At 55.4% G+C, this 20,368-nt stretch overlaps 1 protein-coding gene across 1 annotated transcript in view; it reads right to left on the bottom strand.

Annotated features, from left to right (window-relative positions):
- Window positions 1–15,837, bottom strand: part of SH3RF3 (SH3 domain containing ring finger 3) — a 215,005-nt gene extending 199,168 nt beyond the window's left edge. Inside the window, exon 1 of the mRNA XM_082426472.1 lies at window positions 15,184–15,837. Within this exon, the coding sequence (XP_082282598.1) occupies window positions 15,184–15,705 (522 nt within the window). The 5' untranslated portion in view covers window positions 15,706–15,837. The remainder of the gene's footprint in view (window positions 1–15,183) is intronic.
- Between the last annotated feature and the right edge of the window lie 4,531 nt (window positions 15,838–20,368).

A 20,368-nucleotide genomic window follows, 5' to 3' on the forward strand; every position in this document is an offset into this window, starting at 1 on the left:
CATGACTCGAAGCCCCATATCCACCAAAGAGACGGTGGCACCCTCCCAGGTCAGAGCTGCCAATCCTTCCCGGCAGGGAGCAAGCTGAAGGAATATGCAATCCCTGTGTGATTTCGGGGAGAAATCGGCCTTTGTTAACCTTTATTCGGAAGTCTTCAAATACGACAGTATTCAAACTGAAAACAACATGCAGCCGTTATCAATAAATCAGGAGCCACTGGTTTGAACCCATCATCAGGGAAGTTACAACAACCCCTCACACCACTTTTCTTTTTTTTTTTAAGTTTTTCTTTTTTTTTTTTTTTTTTTGATGTGGACAATTTTTAAAGTCTTTATTGAATTTGTTACAATATTGCTTGCGTTTTATGTTTTGGTTGTTTGGCCGGGAGGCATGTGGGATTTTAGCTCCCCAACCAAGGATTGAACCCACACCCCCTGCACTGGAAGGGGAAGTCCCAACCACTGGACCCCCAACCCCCCCAGGGAAGTCCCGGCACCACTTCTCTGAAAATGTAAAATTCACGCCTTAGTGCTCACACTCAGGGACTCTGCCCTGAATCATCTGAAGGTCCTGACACAGATGCCTCGGGGCACTTGCTCCCCTGCGAGAATCGTACGTCGGATGGAGCACTGGCCGCATCAGCACCCAGGCCGGGGAGCCACCAACGACTGGGAGACACGAAATGCACCCTGGGAGACACGAAATGCACCCCGGCCTTGATGAGACGGGTCTGACCCTCCCACCTACAGCTGCAGAGACCGGTGCCAAGCCCAGCCAGCGATTTCCACAGCTGGTTCCATCTGCAAAGGTCACCGCAAATTAGCCACAGAAGCGGGGAGGACGGCTCACAGCCAGCATTCCCTAAAGTGACAGCAAAGAGGGGAGACCCCTGCTTTTGCCAACATGGGGCATTTCATGCAGGAGCACAACAGGCCCACAGAGCAGCTTAGGGGCCCCCAGGGCGTCCCTGACTCACAGGACAGCTCAGTAACTGCCGTGAGTGACCCCCCAGTGACCAAGCACACCTCATCCTTGGTGCAGTGAAGGCAGTGAATAAAAAGACGCCAAACCAAACAGTTAAGATAAAGCCTTGCAGTTTGGTGGGGGGAAGGGGGTGTATGCTGCATCATTTACACAATTTACACACAGTGGCCCGTGCACTGTTACACATGCACCGTTACACAGAAGCCACAGCAAAGCTCAACGGTATCATTCAGGATTGAATCACAGACCAGACACTCTGCTTGAAATAAATTGTAAGTAACAAAAGATGTGTCCTCAAAACAAAGACACAACTTCAAAAGTCTACAATCATTTAAAACAGTCAGTGGGGTGCGGAGGCGCTGTCCCGCTGGAGAGGACACCAGGGGACACCCAGGCCCCGCCCAGGCCGCCTCCAGCCGGAACCGGTAACTGAATTTCCAATGAAATGCTAACTCCTTGCTAAATTATGCCATTTAAAGAGAATGATAGTCCCCACAGCCTGGAATATAAATCTGATAACATGCCGTGCGGATCAGAAAAGGCAACAGTCCGATTTCCATGCAGTGAACTTTCAAACGCTCCCCTAACCCGGCTGCCCCCCGGACGCCGCCCCGAGGGCACGTCAGCCCCGAGGCCGCACTGCCTGGTCGTCCCTGAGATGAGCTCAGAGTCCCCCACCCCGGCATCGCCCCCCACCACGAAGGCACTGCAGGTGACGGAGAAGGGAAGCACCCCTCCCCCACGGTAGGCCTGCCGCCGCAGAAAACGGACACCCGGGCAGGCGACAGTTTTGTAACCACTTACCTCTGGGACTCTGGGCCCTCCTCCTACCAAGAGCTGGATTTCACTCCATCCCGGGGTGGGGGGGGGGCAGGACTCCGTGCCCGTCAGGACCCCGAGAACAGCCTGCGGACGAGGAGGCCTGGCAGGCAAGTGACCTACGTCATCGGCCGGGCGGGAAACCCACGCTCTCGGGGTTCAGCGGGGTCCTCAGCACGCCTTCCTGAAGCCCCCGGCGGTCACCACACCTAGGCCCCCAGAGCCTGTGTTGTCCGCACATCCCGTCACTGCGGCGGCTCCGAGGCCGTCCTGGCGTCGCCCCAGACGCTCCGAAAGCGCATCACGTGGGCACAGATCTCCCGAGAGGTAAAGAGCGCGCGAGACTTCAGCCCCTGACCGCGGTGTCTGGAGCTCCACCGCCAACGCTGCCGCCCCCAGCCGGCTCCGCGGCTACTGGCAGCCCTTGGAACGGGGCCGAGGTGTGTCGGCGTGTGACACACGCAGCAGGCTCCGCGCCGAGCCTGACAAAGAAGGCAGAGCACCCGTTAACGTTCTGTACTGAGCGATGCTCACGTGCTCACATTTTGGATGGAGTGGGTTAAATAAGACACATCGTTAAACCAATTTCACCTGTTGCTTTTTAACTTTTGTAATGTGGCCACTAGAAAATTTTAAATTTCACAGTTGGCCCACATTCTACTCCTACAGACAGCGCTGCCTGGAGTATAAAATTCAGAATCCGACCTATCAGAAGACTTTATTTGAACACATGGTTAATCCGTTAGCTTATTGTAAATGTTTCTGAGACATGTAAGTGCAGATGTCCACGGGAAAAATTCTGTATTCCGTCCATTTCCATGACCACAAATTGCGGAGCCCTGAGGAAATCTGGGCCCGATTTTAACGCTCAGTCCAGGGTGGGAAGCCTCAGATGGACGGCAGAGGCTGCTGCATAAGAAAACTGGACAGGGAGACACTGCCGGAGACCCGGGGTCACGGACCACATTTCCATAATGTTCGTTTCACCGTGTGACTGGAGAACCCTTCAAACGTAGAAAGAACCCACGGCCCCTCTCCCCAGACTCAGGGCGGTCACCCCTGTCGCACGGGCCTCTGTGGTGAGCAGTTACCTCTGGCTCCAGCCCTGAGTGACAGCACGCCTCCCTCCCCTCTCTCCACACCGCCCAGCTCTCCCTCCACATAGTCTCCTTACGTTCCGCCAGGAAATTCTCCCGCCAGCCAGCCTCTCTGACAATGTAGCAAGCGACAGCAGAGCGTATCCTGGTTTCTCCCCCAGCCGGGCAGCCTGGTGAGGAGGAAACGATGGGACCTCGGAGGTGACGGGAGAAGGATTTTACCCCCAGCTCACACCTTGCCGTCCCGCCCAAGCAGAGCCCAGAGTCCGCCTGGGTACAGGCCCTGCTGCACCCCCAGCTGTGCCGGCTCCTCCACTCCTCTGGGCCTGTAAAGCGGGGGCAGTCACAGTGGCCAGGTCGCTGAGCTGTCACAAGGACTGAGTGAATTAATGAGCTGAATTTATTGCTTCTGTACGAAACTTTTTCCTAAAGGAGTTATTTTTAAGAGAACGAATGAGCAGAACAGTGTCAGGCTCCTAAATAACATGGCTGCAAAAGACCCTCTGTCTCCAGGTCCCCTGTCCAGCTGGTCGCTGACCCTCCTTCCAAGACCACGTCCGCTCCAAGCACCTCGGGACCCCAGGCCTCCTCGTCCGTTTTCCCTCTCTACCCGGCCGGCTCCCAGGTGGCAGGGCTCCCCAGGCCTCTGCACTTGTCTGCGAGCTGGGAAGGGCTTCCAGGAGACATCTCCCGGATCCCTCCAAACTTTCCCGGCCTCTGTGGTTTGGACCGGTACTGCCCAAGGCCGGCGTCCACGCCGCCTGAGGACTCTGACAAGCCAACGCCCGGCTGCACCGGGACCGGGCACGTCAGGACCTCTGGGATGGGCCACGCTGCAGCATTTGGGGGATTTCAACGTGCAGCCCAAGTCCAGGAGCACCGGGCTAACGACGGACCATGGCTGCAATGCTTTCAAGGACGATTTCTTCCATAGGTAAAGGCATCCTCTATAGATTGCAAAGAAAGCTCACTGCCTTTTTTTTTATCCTAAATTAATCCAATTAGAGGATAAAATACACACATCACAAAACGTCTCCACTGAAGCTGAGCTAGTTCAGCTGGCACTTCACTTGCTCTCTTGGCCGCATCCCCATAATGCCCGCAGCCTAAGCTCCAGGGGGTCAGAGACTGGACGTCAGCCTCTGCGAGGTCACAGAGCCGCGTGGATGCTGGGAGGGGACACACAGCCCTCCTCCCCCGGAACACAGGCGGGGGGCACAGAGCAGGCACTCGGGACAGCGACCCGCGCTCCTGTCTTTGCCTGTCCCTGAGGGAGGGAGCCCCGCATCCGTGGTCGGTGAGGCGCTGCGGCAACCCCTGAGCTGAGGGGGTTACAAGTGCAGATGACTGTCAACGTGAATGCAAACAGCAGCATGATTAATTAACGACCGAGGCTCTCCGCCAGACGCTTGACTCTGATTAAACCGAGTCCAGGAGCCAAGGCCCAGTGGGACGGACGGCGCTTCCAACGTCCGACGGAGATGTCTGAACGGTCAGGTGGGCGACGGCCAGGGCAGCGCTCAGCCAGGCCGCTGGGCCCGCTGCCCGCCCCCCACCCCCAGAGCCCAGAGCACCCGCGGATGAATAAACAGAGAAGGGAGAGAGGAAGGAAGGGACTCGGAGCTGAAGCTGGACAGTGCAGACGGGACCTCAACCACAGCTCACCTGGGCTCAGCCTGTTCCACGAAGAACAAAAACAGGACTGCTTTTTTTTTGGTAGAGTCACCAATCAGAACCGTTCCAGAACCTGTCAATTCACCTAAAATAAATGTTTAAACCACCGTGGTCTCTGACACTGCAAATATCTGAGACTTAAGAGGACACCAGCTGTAGCCAGCGCGGCAGCTTCACTTTCGAATACACCCCCGTTGCGTCCTGTCTCCTAAGTCCTGGGTGTGTGTGTCAGCCTGAGAAATTATCCCGTTCCCGTTTTTAAATGCTGTGGTTTCTGCCTGACTAATGCCATCTTTAATTATACATCATCGAGCATCTTACTGTCATCTAATGGGGTCCATCACTCATCAAAACGGCCCCATCGGCAACCACGGTCCCCAGAGCCAGTTACGCAAACCTCGCTCCATTTCTCACAAGTGTCCACCTGCACCTGCAGACACCGGCACACACACCTTCAGCCCCAGCATCTCACCCATTTCTACAGAAGACACGACCACACGATGCCAGCTTTCTGCCGGCCCCACGTAGCACAGTGACAGCTAGCGACACTCGGGCCTCCACCCGGGTGGCCACATGTCCAGGTCCTTCACGCCACGCGCTCTGCCTGGGCAGTACCCAGAAGGCCAGCGTTGCCAGAGTCCTGCGGCAGCTGGCAGTAGAGCCAGAGGGACCCGCGGGGATAGACAGACTGCAGGCACGGACAGGCCTTTCCTGTTGCCACAGGACACAACAGGCCAGCTGGACGGGCTTTCTCAGCACACGACACATTTCAAGCAAACTAAGGTCAGCAGAGGTCAGCTAGTCCCCAAACTTTCATTCAAAGGGATGAACTGCCAACTAAATTAATGACTGTAAATGTGTAACTTATAAAATGATATCTGTATATGTATGTTTTCTATATATTAGTATATGTGTGTGTATATATATATATATGTACACAAATCCATTTACATATATTGAAATGTATTCACTACTGAGTGCGAATGAACAGGTCAGGCTCTAATTCTGGACAATTTACCTTAACAGCTGATGATTACCCTCTCATACTTATAAGAGAAACTCAAGTTGCTAAACCAAGTGCCCTAAGACCTAGAATCAGAAAGATATAACTAGAAAGGCCACTCAGTGGACAATGAAGAATAAATCACTTTTGAAAGAATTGGGAATCGTGACAGTGTGAGACCTCGTACGTACGCCCTCTTGAATAATTGACGCGACATCTTTCTCTGGCCCCTTTATGGGTCTATGTTTAGAATTCCATTTAGGGCAGCAAGATTTTCACTCAACGTGAATCAGATGTGTTGACCAAGCAGCAGATGGGAAATAACAAATACACACAGAGCGTTTCTCTGCCGTGCGAGCATCAGAGCTCATCCCGGGCTGCCCGTGGCGCGTGGACCCAGTCCTGCCTGCGGCGTGCTGTCCGTGCACCTGCTCCCCGAGGGCCCCAGCAGCGGCTCTCTGGACTCACGTCCTGCTAACAAGCCTCCCAGTGGCACTGACAGCTGTGATTCCAAGAAGCAGGCATTTCGGCCATTTCTTTCCCCTTCTAAGGAGGTACAGCCAACACCTCTCTCTTTTGGACAAAAAGAAGACCCACTCTCTGACTCACTCCAGGGTCACCAAGAGGGGAAAAAGGAATAGAAACCAGAAAAAGGGGAGAGCCCAGCCCTCCCGCCTACAGCCAGCGACTCCCCTGGGTGGGTGAGGCCTCCTCCGGTCCCCTCCCCGGCTGGGGACACGGGAGCAGAGTGAGCTGAAGGGGGGCGGTTCGTTACTTTATCCCGAACACCCCAGAGTGTGTGGCTCCAGTGGGTGAGGCAGAATGAGACAAGAGGGACATCCCAAGCTTGGGGAGAAAGGATCGCAAACAAATATCCAGATGCAGACTCTGCGGGTCCCCCAGCCCTTGCCCCCAGGTCCCTCCCCAGGCTCCCAGCCCGACTTTGTTGGGGGTCATCCATTCCGATACTTATTACGATGAAAACTCAAGGCTCAAGAGTAACACCAGCCCCGCCAGCCCTGCCAGCAGAGGTTCCGAGGTGCTCATGCACAGCCGGGGTTCTCCTGGCTCCTTCCAGGTAGGAATCCATCAGGCCACAGCCTTGAGGTGCCCAGGCGCCCACGCGCTGCTTGGTCAGCACCTTGCAGATGAGGACTCTGCAGCGCAGAGGTCACACCGCGCCCAGCACGGGCCCAGGCGCACCTCGAGGATGTGTGGAGGGGGCATCAGCCTGGCCCCAGGCAGCCCACGTGCACCGATAACCATCACCTGCCCCGGCTGCCAAGGTCCTGCTCCTGCGCAGGGCGAGACCCAAGGAAGGGCATGGGCCTGACCCTGATGAACTTGCAACGTGCATGGGTGAAAAGACCCAAGACCCCGAAGGCAATCAGGGAATAGGTTCTGGAGCACAGACATTCAATGAGAATGTAGGAAACTGGCTCCGGGAGTGCATAGGGCGCGTGAGTGCTGGGAGGTAAATGGGGGACAGACAGTAAGGACAGGGCAGCCGGGCGGGGGTGTAAGAAGCAGGACAGACCACGTGTCGATGCTCCTCTGCAACATCCCAGGGACACAGGAAGGAGGCGTGGACAGACCTGCGCTCGACGCTGGAGAAAGTGGTCATCTGACGTAAGCCAAGGGCAAACGCCCAGCGGGAATGAAGAGCAGGACAGTTCCTGGCCGTGCAGCTGGGGCCCAGGTGGGGCAGGACAGGGACCTAGAACCTGCCCAAAGGGAAGAGTGGAGGGCACCTGTGACCCAAACGGCATCTTAGGGCGGTCCCCCGGCTGGGGGCACAGCGGACTGGGGACAGCGGCACCCGGTGGAGAGTTTGGCCAGCAGGGACCCGGCCGATGTTGCAGGGGCAGAAAGGAAGATGTTAACTGTCCCTCCCGGGAGTCATGATAAAACTTGGTGACGCAGACACAGCTGAAGGGGGAAAATCAAAGACGACCCCAAGCCCCAGAAGATGTCAATACCAGAGCAGGCCCTTCCACTCAGCTCATCAGACAGCCCTGCCGTGAGCACGGGACCAGCCCAGAGGCCCAGGCTCACCTGTCTCCCCGTCCCACCTGTCTCACCCCCAGCCCTCAGTGGCAGGAGAGCCTGTCTGACCATGTCCTTTGCCCCACACCTGTCTCTTAGTTCAGAACCTTGTGTCACTCTTCTGCTGTGTCCACATCCTGGCCTGGCACCTGACAGGCTCCTGGACACGAACATGACTCCAGGCCATATGGGCCCCTGGCTGCAGGTGGACACGTCACTTTTAAAACTTCTTGCCCATTTATATTTTCAGCTTCAAACAAATCCCAAGTTTTCACACTTGCTATTTGAGTTGGAAAACCAAACGCTGGCTTCCAAGCATAAAGTGCTGCCCTGCTTCTCACACTCACCTCATCCAACTTCTCCATCCTACAAATCCTCAGCACGAATGCAGCCCAGGCCCCAGCATCTCAGGCACAGAGCAAGCCGGGGGTTGAAAAGGTAAAAGTCAAGCTGCTCAGGGAAAATGAACTCTGGTCATTCTAGGACTCCAGGCAGTTTTTATCCAAACTAGTCATCCAGGTCTCACCCTCACAACATTTACTTTAAATCTGACTTACTTTTTATTTAAATCTGTTCCAAATCAAACCTCACGTAACTGCCATAATTTTTTTAGTGGACCACTTGGCATAAATAGAAGAGATCATTAAAGGAAACAAATGTTAACATAAAGCCCATCGCCAGGTGCCATCAGGGACGTCTGTGGCCACCGTGGCAACCCCGCTGGGAGCACCAGCGCCCTGTGTGGCCCTCCCCTTCTCTGTCACCAGGCCAGGTCACACTCCACCAGCGAGATGCCACCGCTGTGCTCACTGGTGGTCTGTTTCCAGGTGGTGTTAACAGGGCACAGGCCACGTGCCCCTCTGGTCCTGACACCTCATCCTGCACAAACACACTGGCTTTTGTTACCTTCAGATGGGCTTGGGGAGGGAAACAGGTGCAATTTTTAGGTCATGTAGAATTGGGAGGATGATTATAAAGAGTTAAGGAATCCAACGGTTTATCCATAAACAGTAAATAGTTATGTCATATGTAGAAATCTCTGGAACACGTGTAGGGACAAGGTGGTGGTACTTCAGCTTTGTGTGTAGGAGAAATGAACGCACGGCAGCTGTTGTTGCCAGGACGTCTCCGCTGTTTCAGATGCGCTTCGTGCTGCATTTGCTGGTGAGGTGGCAGGCAAACTGTGCCACTTCCTAGGCCAAAATAATTCTTACCCCAAGTACCTGGGTGCTGGTTGTAGTGCCTGGTACGTAGTAGGTCCTCAGATATGCATTCAGTGAAGTAGAGAGGCATGCATCACCGGCCCATCTGCACGGCTGTGTGATGGCCCCCTGTGCCCCAAGTGCTCCCGCCCGGCTCGGCACCGCCCAAAACCCACCCTCCCGTCCCTAGCCCCTCGGCTCCACAACAACTCACACCTACTTCTGGTGCCGGCGGGTTTCTAGATGTCACTCACTGCTTCTGTCGACCTGAATTCCTGCAGCGAATTCTAATTCACTGAAACTCACAGAAATTCACGGGAGCAGCGCACACACATCCCAGAAGTAGAAGAGCCAAGATCCTAGTGTCTTCCGTTTGCAGATGAGCACCGTGGACTCATTCCCACCGCAAACACTCGGCAGGCGAGAGGGCCGGTGTCACTCGTCATCCACGCGCCAGCGCGGCCAGAGTCCAGCTCAAAGATGCAGCCTGTGAGCAGCGTCCGCGTCGAGCTGCTGCTTCACACACTCTTATTCCAACTTTGCTCAGAGGGAGAAGGGAGACATGTCACAGTTCTTAAACCGTTCCCCACAGCTGACACCTCTGACACCCTCGTCTTTCAAGGTGAATTAGGATTCCAACAGGACAGACATCACACATGCATCAAATTCTTCAAATCCGAAGATCGACCAAGGAAGGCAAATCTGACAAAAAGTGACCTTTGTCTCTTCAAGCGCCATAAAGAGCATTTCTCCCTAACTGAATCCTTGATGTTTTATTTCAAAAACGTACCTTGAGAAAGAGCACGTTAACTGTGAAAATAAAGATTAAATACAGATTGAACTGAAATGCACCCTTGAAACAACTGTATAATTGAGACGCAATCTCGTCCTGCTCTGGCGAGCCTCACACGCTGGATGAAGGAACAACGGTGTGAGTCCGTCCTGCAGAGAAGGGAGGTGTAGACGGGCCACCCATCCTGCAGACGAGGTAGCTATGCTTCCCTCTCAGCAGAGCCCCGACCAGTGTGTCACGCTGAGCAGGGTTACGTTCCCGGCTGCCTTCCTTGAAACAGATGACCTTTTGGACTTTTTTTCACTTTAATGACACTTATAAGGATCAAGCACGCTACCTCGATAACAAAGATAAAACCTGGAAGCAATTTTAAGGTGAAACAGGTTCAAGCCCTTGGCTAGACGCTCATCAACACTCAACAATCCAGTCAAGGGAACTCGGCGGACTTTGAACCTAGAGGTACAACATGCATCACACACACACACACACACACACACACACACACACACACACACACACCCGTAATTTAGGACACCGTATACTGACCCCACTAGCAGTGAGGTGGGCCTGTGGAGCGCACCTCAGTGGTGATTCGAGGTTTCAAGATGCATGTTAGTCGTGGCACCGAGCCAACGGCCCACAGGGTGCGCTAAGCCTGCACCTGCATTGCCTCTGTCACCCAGTAAAGCAGGCAGGTGCCCTCACTCACTGATAAGAAGGCCCAGAAAAGCTAAACCATCTGCCAAGCGACTAACACACACCCCACCCCGTGCCAGTCCTGGCTGCCCACCAAGTCTCCCACCCTCCATCCTCACAGGACCCTGAGGAGCCCAGGGATCCCTCCGTCACCTAGTTCGGGATGGGGGTGGGAAGGGGCCGCAGCCTCAGGGGGAGGTGGTCCTGGGTCCCAAACCCCCCCGAGATGGGCTGGTCCGGGCTCTGGCCGGGGGGAAGCGAGTGAGGATGGCCGAGTCAGGTCTGCTCCCCAACTTGGAGAGTGACCACTTGGCCTCTCGGAATGTCACTAGGACGAGATGCCCAAGGCCCCTGCATCTAACCTTGAGACACCTGGGTGGGGCTGGGGTGACACCAGGATGGTAGCAGAGCAGAAGGACGGATGAGGACGCATCCCTGAGGACAGAACGGAGCCCCGGACAAACCTCAGGCACCCCGGGCTCCAGACCTATGGCTGCCAGTGACCTGCCCCCAAAGCCACCGCACTCCCCGGGGACCCCCTCCACCGCACTCCGCACCAGCCCGCCACAGCAGCCGAGCCAAAAGCAGCTGCAGCCACGTGCAGAGTGGACCTCAGGACCCAGGCCACTTGGTTTGGGACCAGGGTCTCTAATTAACCAGGTTCGTGGTAGGGAGAGGCGTCTAACCAGGAAGCCAGTTAGCCGGTGCGTCCAGAGTTCACCTTTCAAGGTCACCCCAACTCCAGTGCCCCTGAGCGATGGGGTCTCGGAGCTCAGCTTCCCATGTGCTAACCAGCTGCCTCTCTGAGCTGCGGTCAGAAAGCGAGGAGACACACACCACCCGGCCCGCCCTGCACACAGCAGACGCTCCATCAACGGTCACGCATCCCACCGCCCTTCTGAAAACACGTCCCGAAGGACTTGCCGTGACTCATCTGTCACAAAGGCCGGCGTCTGCTCCGGCGTCACAGTGACCACGGTCACCACTGTCTGCCGTCCCGGGAGCTGCCTGGCTTTCGTGAGGCCTCCAGGCCTCTTCTCTGGAGTCCCCGTTACACCCCAGACCAAGCCACAGCCGCCCGTCCCCACGACGCAGTCATGTCCTAACCCTAACCCTGCACCGGACGGTCAGGGCGTCCACCCCACGGAGGGCTGCCGCCTGGCCAGCCACTGCCCAGGCCGTCACTCCTGCCCAGGGAGTCTGGATTCCCAAGCATGTTGATGCAAGTGTGCTTACATACTTACATATAAACATAAACTCTAATTAAATAGTATGCAAACCAAAGAAATCTAAGTGCACAAGAAGTCACTCCTTGGAAAACCAAGGTGACTGCTTAGGAAAGACTCACCAAAGACAGACAGCTTTAAAACTGCCACATCAGCAGGAACAAAACCAGAACACATTGAGGGGGGATTATTTAAAATCTGGAAGGTGCTCCACTCAGAATTTTTTGAAAGTCTCTTAGTTCCCAGTCCACTTGAAAGAAACAAATAGTAAATCATAGGTTGTGACTGAAAGACAGGTTGGAACGCAAAGAACAGTCCAGAGCCTGCATCCAAAAAACGGCGAATTATTATACGTGTGTGTTTATAAGATAAAATATCTAATAGACACCATTTGTGTGATTCATTTCACTCTCTCATTACTGGGTCCCAGTCACACTGGCCGAGAGATACACAGGTTTCCAACTTAAACATCCCCAAGTACCTGCAGGCAAACTACTCAGGTTCTAACACTGTTTCCCATCAGCAAGAGCCTTACCCAAGCCTTCTAGAGTGCTTTGATTGTGATAATGTCCTCCCTTTAACCTTCACAGAATTCTGGCCGACATCTGCCCCGTGCCCACAGTAACCTCCTGAGAGCACAACGGCTTCGGCCCCTAACACCAGCTCCATCAGGGGACACACCCGCCTGGCTCACCCAGGATGGTGACCGGCCCAGTGCAGGTACGTAGCAAAAGCTCTGTATGCCAAATATAAGGCATATAAGGGATTCCCACCAAAATAATCACAAAAAAATTGGAACTGTCTGATATATTAGAGCCTTATTCAGACACATTAAAAAGTACTCTCTGAATTACTCAACTGAGAACCTCAAAACCCTCTCGGAAAGACAAGTTGCACTGAAAACCTCCATCAATGTAGTTAGGGTGTTTAAGGGGTCACCTTGCAAAACTGTAAAACAGAACAAAAAACAGATTAGGCCAAGAAACTCAGCAATTGCGATGGCAGCGCATTCAAACGGCTAAGGCGGCTCTGAGCGCCAGCACAGGATGGCAAGCATTTGCTAGCCTTGGGCATCATAACACGGTGTAAAAGTTCCAGGGCAGCACAATTAACTGATTCCTGATGCCTCGTCTCAGAGGCACAGGTGAAAGCAGAGCTCCGCCCACCAAGCTGGAGGGTCCAGGCAATGCTGGTGAAAGATGTGAGTGAACGGTGTGGAAAGTGCTTCAGGAACCAAACGGAGTGAGTACATTCCCAGCAGCCACCTGTCACTAAATTAACAAACACTTAGGCGGATATCTGCTAATCTACCCACCTAAAACGTCCACACGTCCCAAAGGAAGGTTGGAGCAGCATCTCACTGGGAAACGGGACTGTCTTATATTTACAGTCACCTACTACTAAGGCATATATGGTACCCGTTGATAACGAGTGCCCATCTATTAAACAGCACGCGGCAACACCCCGGCCCAGGACTTAATCTAGTGGACAGTCAAGTACCAGAGCCTATTTGGAAGTGATGGTCAGCTGAAGGCTTTGCCCGCCACGCTCACAGAGCTGCTTACGGTGCAGCCCTCTATGCGGGACGTCTGGTTGCCCGAGAAGACTCCCAGTGACTATTGAAAATCAGTAGATTAAAGGCTAGATGATACTACAGTCCACAGGGCCACTACTTTTTCTTTCTTCTCTGAAAATGATCAAATGTAATATCAGATTTAATTCAGACTCTTCCTAGGACCCAAGCTTAGTCCCCCTGGTGAGTGGGACCTGGAAGAAAGGACCGATGGTCACACAGAGATAACACAGGAAAAAGAAAAAAAGGAAACGTGTTCCAGAGTCCGCTAGGCTCAGACAGCCCTGGACATAGTCTGTTAGCTGTATGTATGTGTCCAGAGAGAAAGTCAACCAATCATCCCAAAATCCGGGCGACAAAAAATTAATGCCCTGGTACTAAGTGTTATGAATAAAAGTTGTAAGTTCAGCCCCTTCACAAACGTCTTTAAATGCCACAAATGCCACGGAGCCCAGGAGCTGCCTCAAGGCCGGTTGTTACCCCGCACCCTCCTGATCAAACACGATTCACAAAACGTCCCCACTGGAAGCATCATTCCAAAAATCATTTAGTTCTCTGAGCAGGAGGAAGTAACCTTGTTATTTTGCAAATAAAGACCTTTAATTATAATACTTTAGATAATAACAGCAAGGCAGGAAAGAAAACTTTGAAAATCTGTAATAAGAACACTTGTAACTGGATTTAATCACAATTAAAACCAAATAAATTAACATCAACTCCCCTTCAGCAGTGATCCCATTTGTAAATATTCCTTGACTATTCTTGACTTGAGAATGGGCATTCTCCCTGATTCTCCATTTCCCTGATCTATAGGAAAAGCCCAGTTTGGCAAAGTCTGACTTTTAACTACAAAGCTTAACACTCAAGGGCTTAAGTTCCTAACCTCAGAGACACTGCAGTGCTGAGCAATTCGGATGAAGAACTTTCCCCTCACCTCAGCACTTCACATTTGGGAAGGATTAGTTAAATGGTTTATACACCACCAGATCTTTAGAAGGTCAAAAAGTAGAGGGATACGGTTGTGCTTTCTAAAATGAATGATATTTGCAATAAATCAACAATCTTTTCAAGCTTTTCTACATTTAAAGAAAATACAAAACATGAGTAGTTCCTTGTTTCTCACTTAAACCAGCATCCCACGGGCCATCCTCCCCCCAGCAACAGTGCCCAAGGTGGCCGAGGGTGTGAAATGACACACGCTAAGTAGCTCTTGAAACCAAATCACCGGAACCCTCAAGATAAGGTCTTTGAAACAGAAGCAGTCCATGCTGTACAATGTAGCTGCACACACACACACACACACACACACACACACACACACACACACACCCCTCAAATAGCAACCCAGTGGGAACACAATGGGCCTAAGAACCCAGGGGAGGACCAGGGCTGCCTGACAGGCCAAGTCCTGAAGGGCTGAGCCAAACATTCCTGGGCTCCAGGTTAACTTCTCCCCTCCTGCTAAAGGAGTTTGTACTTTGCATTCTTGCAACCCAGGCACTCACTTGCCTCTGCCAGGTCCTCCCTGGCCAGACACCAGGCAGGAGGCCCACCATCTTCCCAGCAGGCAGAACCTGGGAAAACACTAGGTGCTAACTTCAGTCCAGGCGGGCGAGGGTGTGGAGAGGGCTGGTCTGGGGGTTTAGGAGAAGAAGGCTGTGTCTGGGGAGATGGAGGGCCCAGCAAAGTTAAAAGGTGGGGAAAGAGGCCCAGCCCTGCGAGGGACTGAAGGGGAGCAGGGGGGCAGGGAGCCCTGCCCGCCTCAGGGAAGGCCGGGGGCTGCCACACACGCACAGGCCGCCACAGAGCAAGTGCAGGTGGAAAGGGATTCCAGGGGAGAGGATGGGCGGAAGGCAGGTGCCAAAGAGAAGTTCAAAGGGGAGGGGGCGGGAGGGGTGCACGTGATGTCCAAGAGTTGCCAAGTGGGACTTGGAGGGTTACACTCACGGAGTCCCTGGGGGGAAGCAAGTCAAGAAAGAAGGCCATGGCGGAGCACCTCTGGTCCCCCGCCCTTCCTCGCTGCCCTCCCCCCACCAGCACACTCACACCTCTGCGAAGCGCATACCCACCTTTGCTGGGGGCGCGCTCCTGCTGGTTGCCAGCTCGCGCAGGCTGGCGTTGGCGCTGGTCGCCGCGGGGAGGAGAACCGGGGAGCCAGGGGCGCTGCCCCCAGCACCCGCGAGCGCCGAGGCCGCCCCCGAACCGGGGCCGGGGCCCGGACCAGGACGCGCGGGCGGGCTGCTGCCAGGGCTGGCGCCGGCGCGGGGCCGCTGGCGGATGCCGTCCAGCAGGCGCACCAGGAGGATGTTGGCGGGCAGCTCGTCCACGCCGCAGCCCACGAGGATGCGGCACTCCGGGCAGCGCAGCTCGTGGCGCGAGCACACGATGCTCTCCAGGCAGCGGCGGCAGAAGGTGTGCTGGCAGGGCAGCACCTTGGCCGTCGTGTCCAGGCGTTCCAGGCACACGGAGCACTCCAGCAGGTCCAGGAGCGACGACTCGTCCATGTCCCCGCCCAGCCTGTCGCCGTCGCCCTCGCTCTGCGCAGCGGCGGCCGCCCTGGACGCGCACAGCCTGGGCGCTCCGAGCAGCATGGGGGCGGCGCCGGCGGCGGCGCGCACCTCTAGGTCCCGGGGCCGTTGCGGAGGCCGCCGCGGGCAGTGGGCGCCAGGGTCGCGTCCGAACAGCCGCTGGGGAACCGGGCTGCGCCGCGACTTCCTTCCCTGCGGCTGGCAGCGCCAAGTGGTGCCAACCGGCCTGCGTGGCAAGGATCGGAGCTCCGAGCCCCGCGAGCCCCCTCCGGGCCGCTGAGCCCACCCAGTTCTTCGGCGCGAGGCGCCCCAGAATACGGGCTACACCTGTCCCTCCGCGAGTCCGCCCCGCACGGAGTCCAGCGGCGCTGCCGGGCGGGCACAACACCCGGCGGCTCTGCGCTCGCAGCGGCCAGTCCGATGCCGTGGAGGCGGGGGCGCAGCGTGCGCGCTCCCCCGCACCGCCTCTGTGCGCCCTTGGCCTGCCCGCGAGTGGCTGCCCAGCTGGCGCGGCGGGACCCCTCCTTGTCCTCGGCCGCGAGCACGTGCGCGGGGAGCGCGCGGAGGTCACGGTCACTGCGGGGCACGGGGAAGGGGCAGCTGCGCCCTGGACCTGCCTCCGCCTGGGCGCACGCAGCCACCAGTCCTGCCCTTAGGGCGCCTCCAGGGCCCCCAGGAACTCCGGGGCGCTCTCCCGCGCAGGCTCGGGCCTGTCCCCTCTGGCGCCCGAGCTTCCCTTCGCTCTCCGTGAGCCTCGGAGCGGGATGTTTCCGCCTGACGCCGCCGCGAAGGAAAGTTTGGGCGGCGCTATGCGGACCGCCTCCCTGGGCAGCGCCGGCCAGCAGCTTGGGGACGCAGCCAACACCCGGGCATCCTCCTCGACGACGGCCCGGTCCCCTACCCGGCGGCGCGCGGAAGTGACAGCTCCGGAGCCAGGGTGGGCGCGGGGCGCCGAGCGAAGCGGAGGGAAGGGCGCCGGGGTCCTCCCGGCGACGCGCGTCCAAGACTGCGCCGCTGCCCGCCGGACCCCAGCCTCGCGCAGGGCGCCCTTGGGGACGCGCTCGACCCCCTTCTCGGGAGGCGCAGGCGAGGGGAGACGCGGTCTCCTTCCCGGCGCCCGCCTTCGGGCGCGTCAGAGCGACGCAAGAGCGCACGGAGGCCCGGGGGCCGCGGGGCCGCGGCCGGTGGCACAGATTCCCTGCCGAGCGCTGCCCCCTCGTGGCCGCTCTGGGCCCAGTCCGGGGTCGGCGCAGCCTGGTCCAGGGCAGGACGCTGGACCGTGCACATCTCCGAACGTGGGCTACAGCAGAAGGGCGCGAGGGTCCTATTCCCGGTCGGTCAGGCTGTCTTGCAGTTTGTGAAGCTAAGTGTAGCTTTTTTGACTTTCCAGGGAGAAAGTAATACTTGTTGAGGCTTCCATGCCACGAACGTGCATCTTTTTATTTAATCCTCTAAACAGCCCTGTCGGGTAATTATTTTAACCACGTTTTGCACGTGAGGAAGGTGGGGCTTATAGTTATGAAATCATTGTGGCTGCATTTTGTTCATGTTTGTGTCTCCAGAACCGAATGCGTGGAAAAGATCACAGGCCACTATGATACCAGCTCCCTACAAGCCACATATTTTTACACTGTAATATCCCCAGCGCCTAGGGCAATGCCTGGCACATAGTAGGTGTTCAATAAATATTTGCAGAACTAATGAAAAAACAGCCTCCATATCCTCGCCTAGTGGTGATTTGAATGCACATCTTAGCGTCTCTTTTCCAGGTATACTGAGTCACACCCTTGGTCCATGAAGTGAGGCTGCCATTTCATTGAAACTTTGCTCCTGACCTCTGACGGCCGCAGGAGACTTGCCCCACCTGCCTTCCGGGTTCTCCTAGTGTGGATTGTGCACGATTATTCACATCAGCACTGCCAGTGAGAGATGGAGGCGTCTCTCCCGTGCTGCCCGGGGACCCAGACCTCGGGCCAGGCCTCCCTGGAGGGGCCACACATGGCCCTCCTTCCACCCTTTGACCCGCACTCAGAATAACAAAGGACCCAGAATGCTTGATCCAAAAGGAGGTGGCATGGACACAGGACTCGGGGAAGCTGGGAGAGGTAGCAGAGAGCAGGGGCTGTCTAGGGTGACATGCCCTGGGTGCTTTGGGTTTCAAGCAGCAGAAACCAGCTCTTGCAAGGTTTTAAAAGGAACCAAAGAGATCATGGGAATCAGGACCCCAGGCTAAGAGCTGGGCCAGGTCACTGCAGATGGGCCCCGGGGTGGGTGGTCTCCTTCCCTCTCTTGTACCAGCTGCCTCTACCTCCCAACCCACATGACAGGAAACATGGTCAAACTCCAGAAGCATTGTGTTCGTGCCTTCAGCCACTGACAAAAGACACTCATCTGACACCGTCGTGGGCTGGAAGTTTTAAACCCCTGCTACCCAGCTTGGCCCAGGTGGTCGCTTTCTGGACAAATGGATGCTGGCTGCAGGGGGGGATCATCTGAAGCCTGGCGGCACCTCAGGGGTCACCCAGAAGGAGAGGAAAGGGTTCCAGGACCCGTGGCGTGCTGGGCAGAGGGAACTGCCCCTGCGCTCGGCTCCCCTTGTTACACACAACCAGGGCCACATAGGGCAAACACGGGGCCACCGAATCACACCTTTCTCACCTTGGGCCCCTGCCTTGACCCACTCCCGTAGCACAAGCGGGCTGCGGGCCAGGGGGCCCCAGAGGCCAGGAGGGCTGCGTGGCAGGGCCTGGGGGGCTGTGCAGGGCCTGGGGGGCTGTGCTGGGCCTGGGGGACTGTGCTGGGCCTTGCAAAGGCGGATGTGGCGGCCCAGCCCCACCCCATCTTTCTGCTTTTCTAGAGAAGTTGGGGGACTGCTTTTTAGGTGGATTTCCCTGTGTTCGACGGTCGGCACCCTGTTCAGTTCTCAGAAAAACACCCTATTAGCCAAACAAAGTGAGTGTGGCCCCATTGACCCCCAGATCCCCTGTTGGCAGTTTCTGGTTGAAGCAGCCAAAGGAGGTGAGCTGCAGCATAAAGGAACTTAAGGGTGTGATCTGAATAGTGGAAGCATTACAAGCACAGGTTTCTATCACTCAGTTAAACTTGCACGTGTTCAGTCAGCCAGCTGTATCCGTCCATGATGGAGAAGCCTGGCGTAACAGCCGTTCCTATGAGGAGACCTTGGGAACTCAGGCGCCCACAGCACAATGAGCCAAGATGAGTGTCAGCGTGGCCGCCTGGGGGGATGATGGAATCTTAGGATGCGTGAGGGGATGTGAAGGGGCAGGAATCATCTCACTGCACCTCGGGTTGTCGGACCCCATCGGCAGGATTGTTTCCAGTTCTGGGGACTAGATATTAATGACAGGATGGAGAAGGATCCGGAGGCCTTGTCCGTGAATTTAGGATGAAGGAATAGAGAGCATCTGTCCAAAGAGGAGACAGCTCGGAGGACACAGGACCCGGCTGCCCAAACTGATGGAGCCCGGGGACCATGGCCCGAGTGTGAGGGTGATTCCAGGAGGTGCCCCCTGGGCAGCCCCACTGGCTGAAGGTGGCCTGCGGGCGGGGACTGGCCCTGGAATGTCTGACGGCCGTCGCTGCTGCCCCAGGTATAAAAGAGGGTGAGCCCAGACCCCTGGCAGGCTGGGTCCTCCCAGGGCAACTGCCTCTGTGGGATGCGGGGCCTTGGAAACAGAGCCTGCCCCTTGGGTGGGGATTCGTGGGCGACACGGAGTGGAGTCCAAGACCAGTCTCCAGGCTTCCCTCAGTCCAATCAGGTGGGGACTTGAGTGATTACCTGAATGTGAATTTGCTCAAACTGATGGAGCGGGCCATCCAGTTAAAGAAATAAGTCAGCGTCGCCTCAGCTCTGCAGGAAGGACCCTTGCACTCGGACGAGGCGCCTCCTTGTTGCCCACTGCAGTTTCCATAGCACTGTGACAGAAATATTGCAAATGCTTTCAGGTATTAAAAATAATCCTACCATTGCCTATGTTTTTGTTCACAGTCTTCAAAATAATTATAATAGGGGCTTCCCTGGTGGCACAGTGGTTGAGAGTCTGCCTGCCAATGCAGGGGACACGGGTTCGAGCCCTGGTCTGGGAAGATCCCACATGCCACGGAGCAACTAAGCCTGTGCGCCACAACTACTGAGCCTGCGCATCTGGAGCCTGTGCCCCGCAACAAGAGAGGCCACGACAGTGAGAGGCCCGCGCACCGCGATGAGGAGTGGCCCCCGCTTGCTGCAACTAGAGAAAGCCCTCGCACAGAAACGAAGACCCAACTCAGCCAAAAATAAATAAATAAATAAATAAATTTATTAAAAAAAAAAAAAAGAATTATAATAGATTCTCCTCCAGTCTGGAGACACAACACACTTTATTTTAGTTTGGCCCCAGATCTCAGAAGATGCTCAAAGCCGTGTGCTCTGCATAGCTATCGGCTAAAGCACTGGGACACGTTTAACCCAATAAAGAAAATCCCTTATTTAAATTACAGTCATGAGAAAAATGAATGAAAATTGAATGTAAAGAAAAGTTTCCAGAATAATCACAGTGTAATTGACATTGAATAATATTTAATATCTGGACTCATGTCTTTGGTAGGAGTACATCTTAAATCATCCAAGAGGTGGTTGTCAATTGTAAATAATACTGATGCGTTTTCTAGAAAAATGTGAAATACTTGTGAAAGATATAGAGCTAATGAAGAATCATCAATCTCA

Source organism: Balaenoptera physalus (genome assembly GCF_965194825.1).
Source record: "Balaenoptera physalus genome assembly, chromosome: 15".
Taxonomy (NCBI): domain Eukaryota; kingdom Metazoa; phylum Chordata; class Mammalia; order Artiodactyla; family Balaenopteridae; genus Balaenoptera; species Balaenoptera physalus.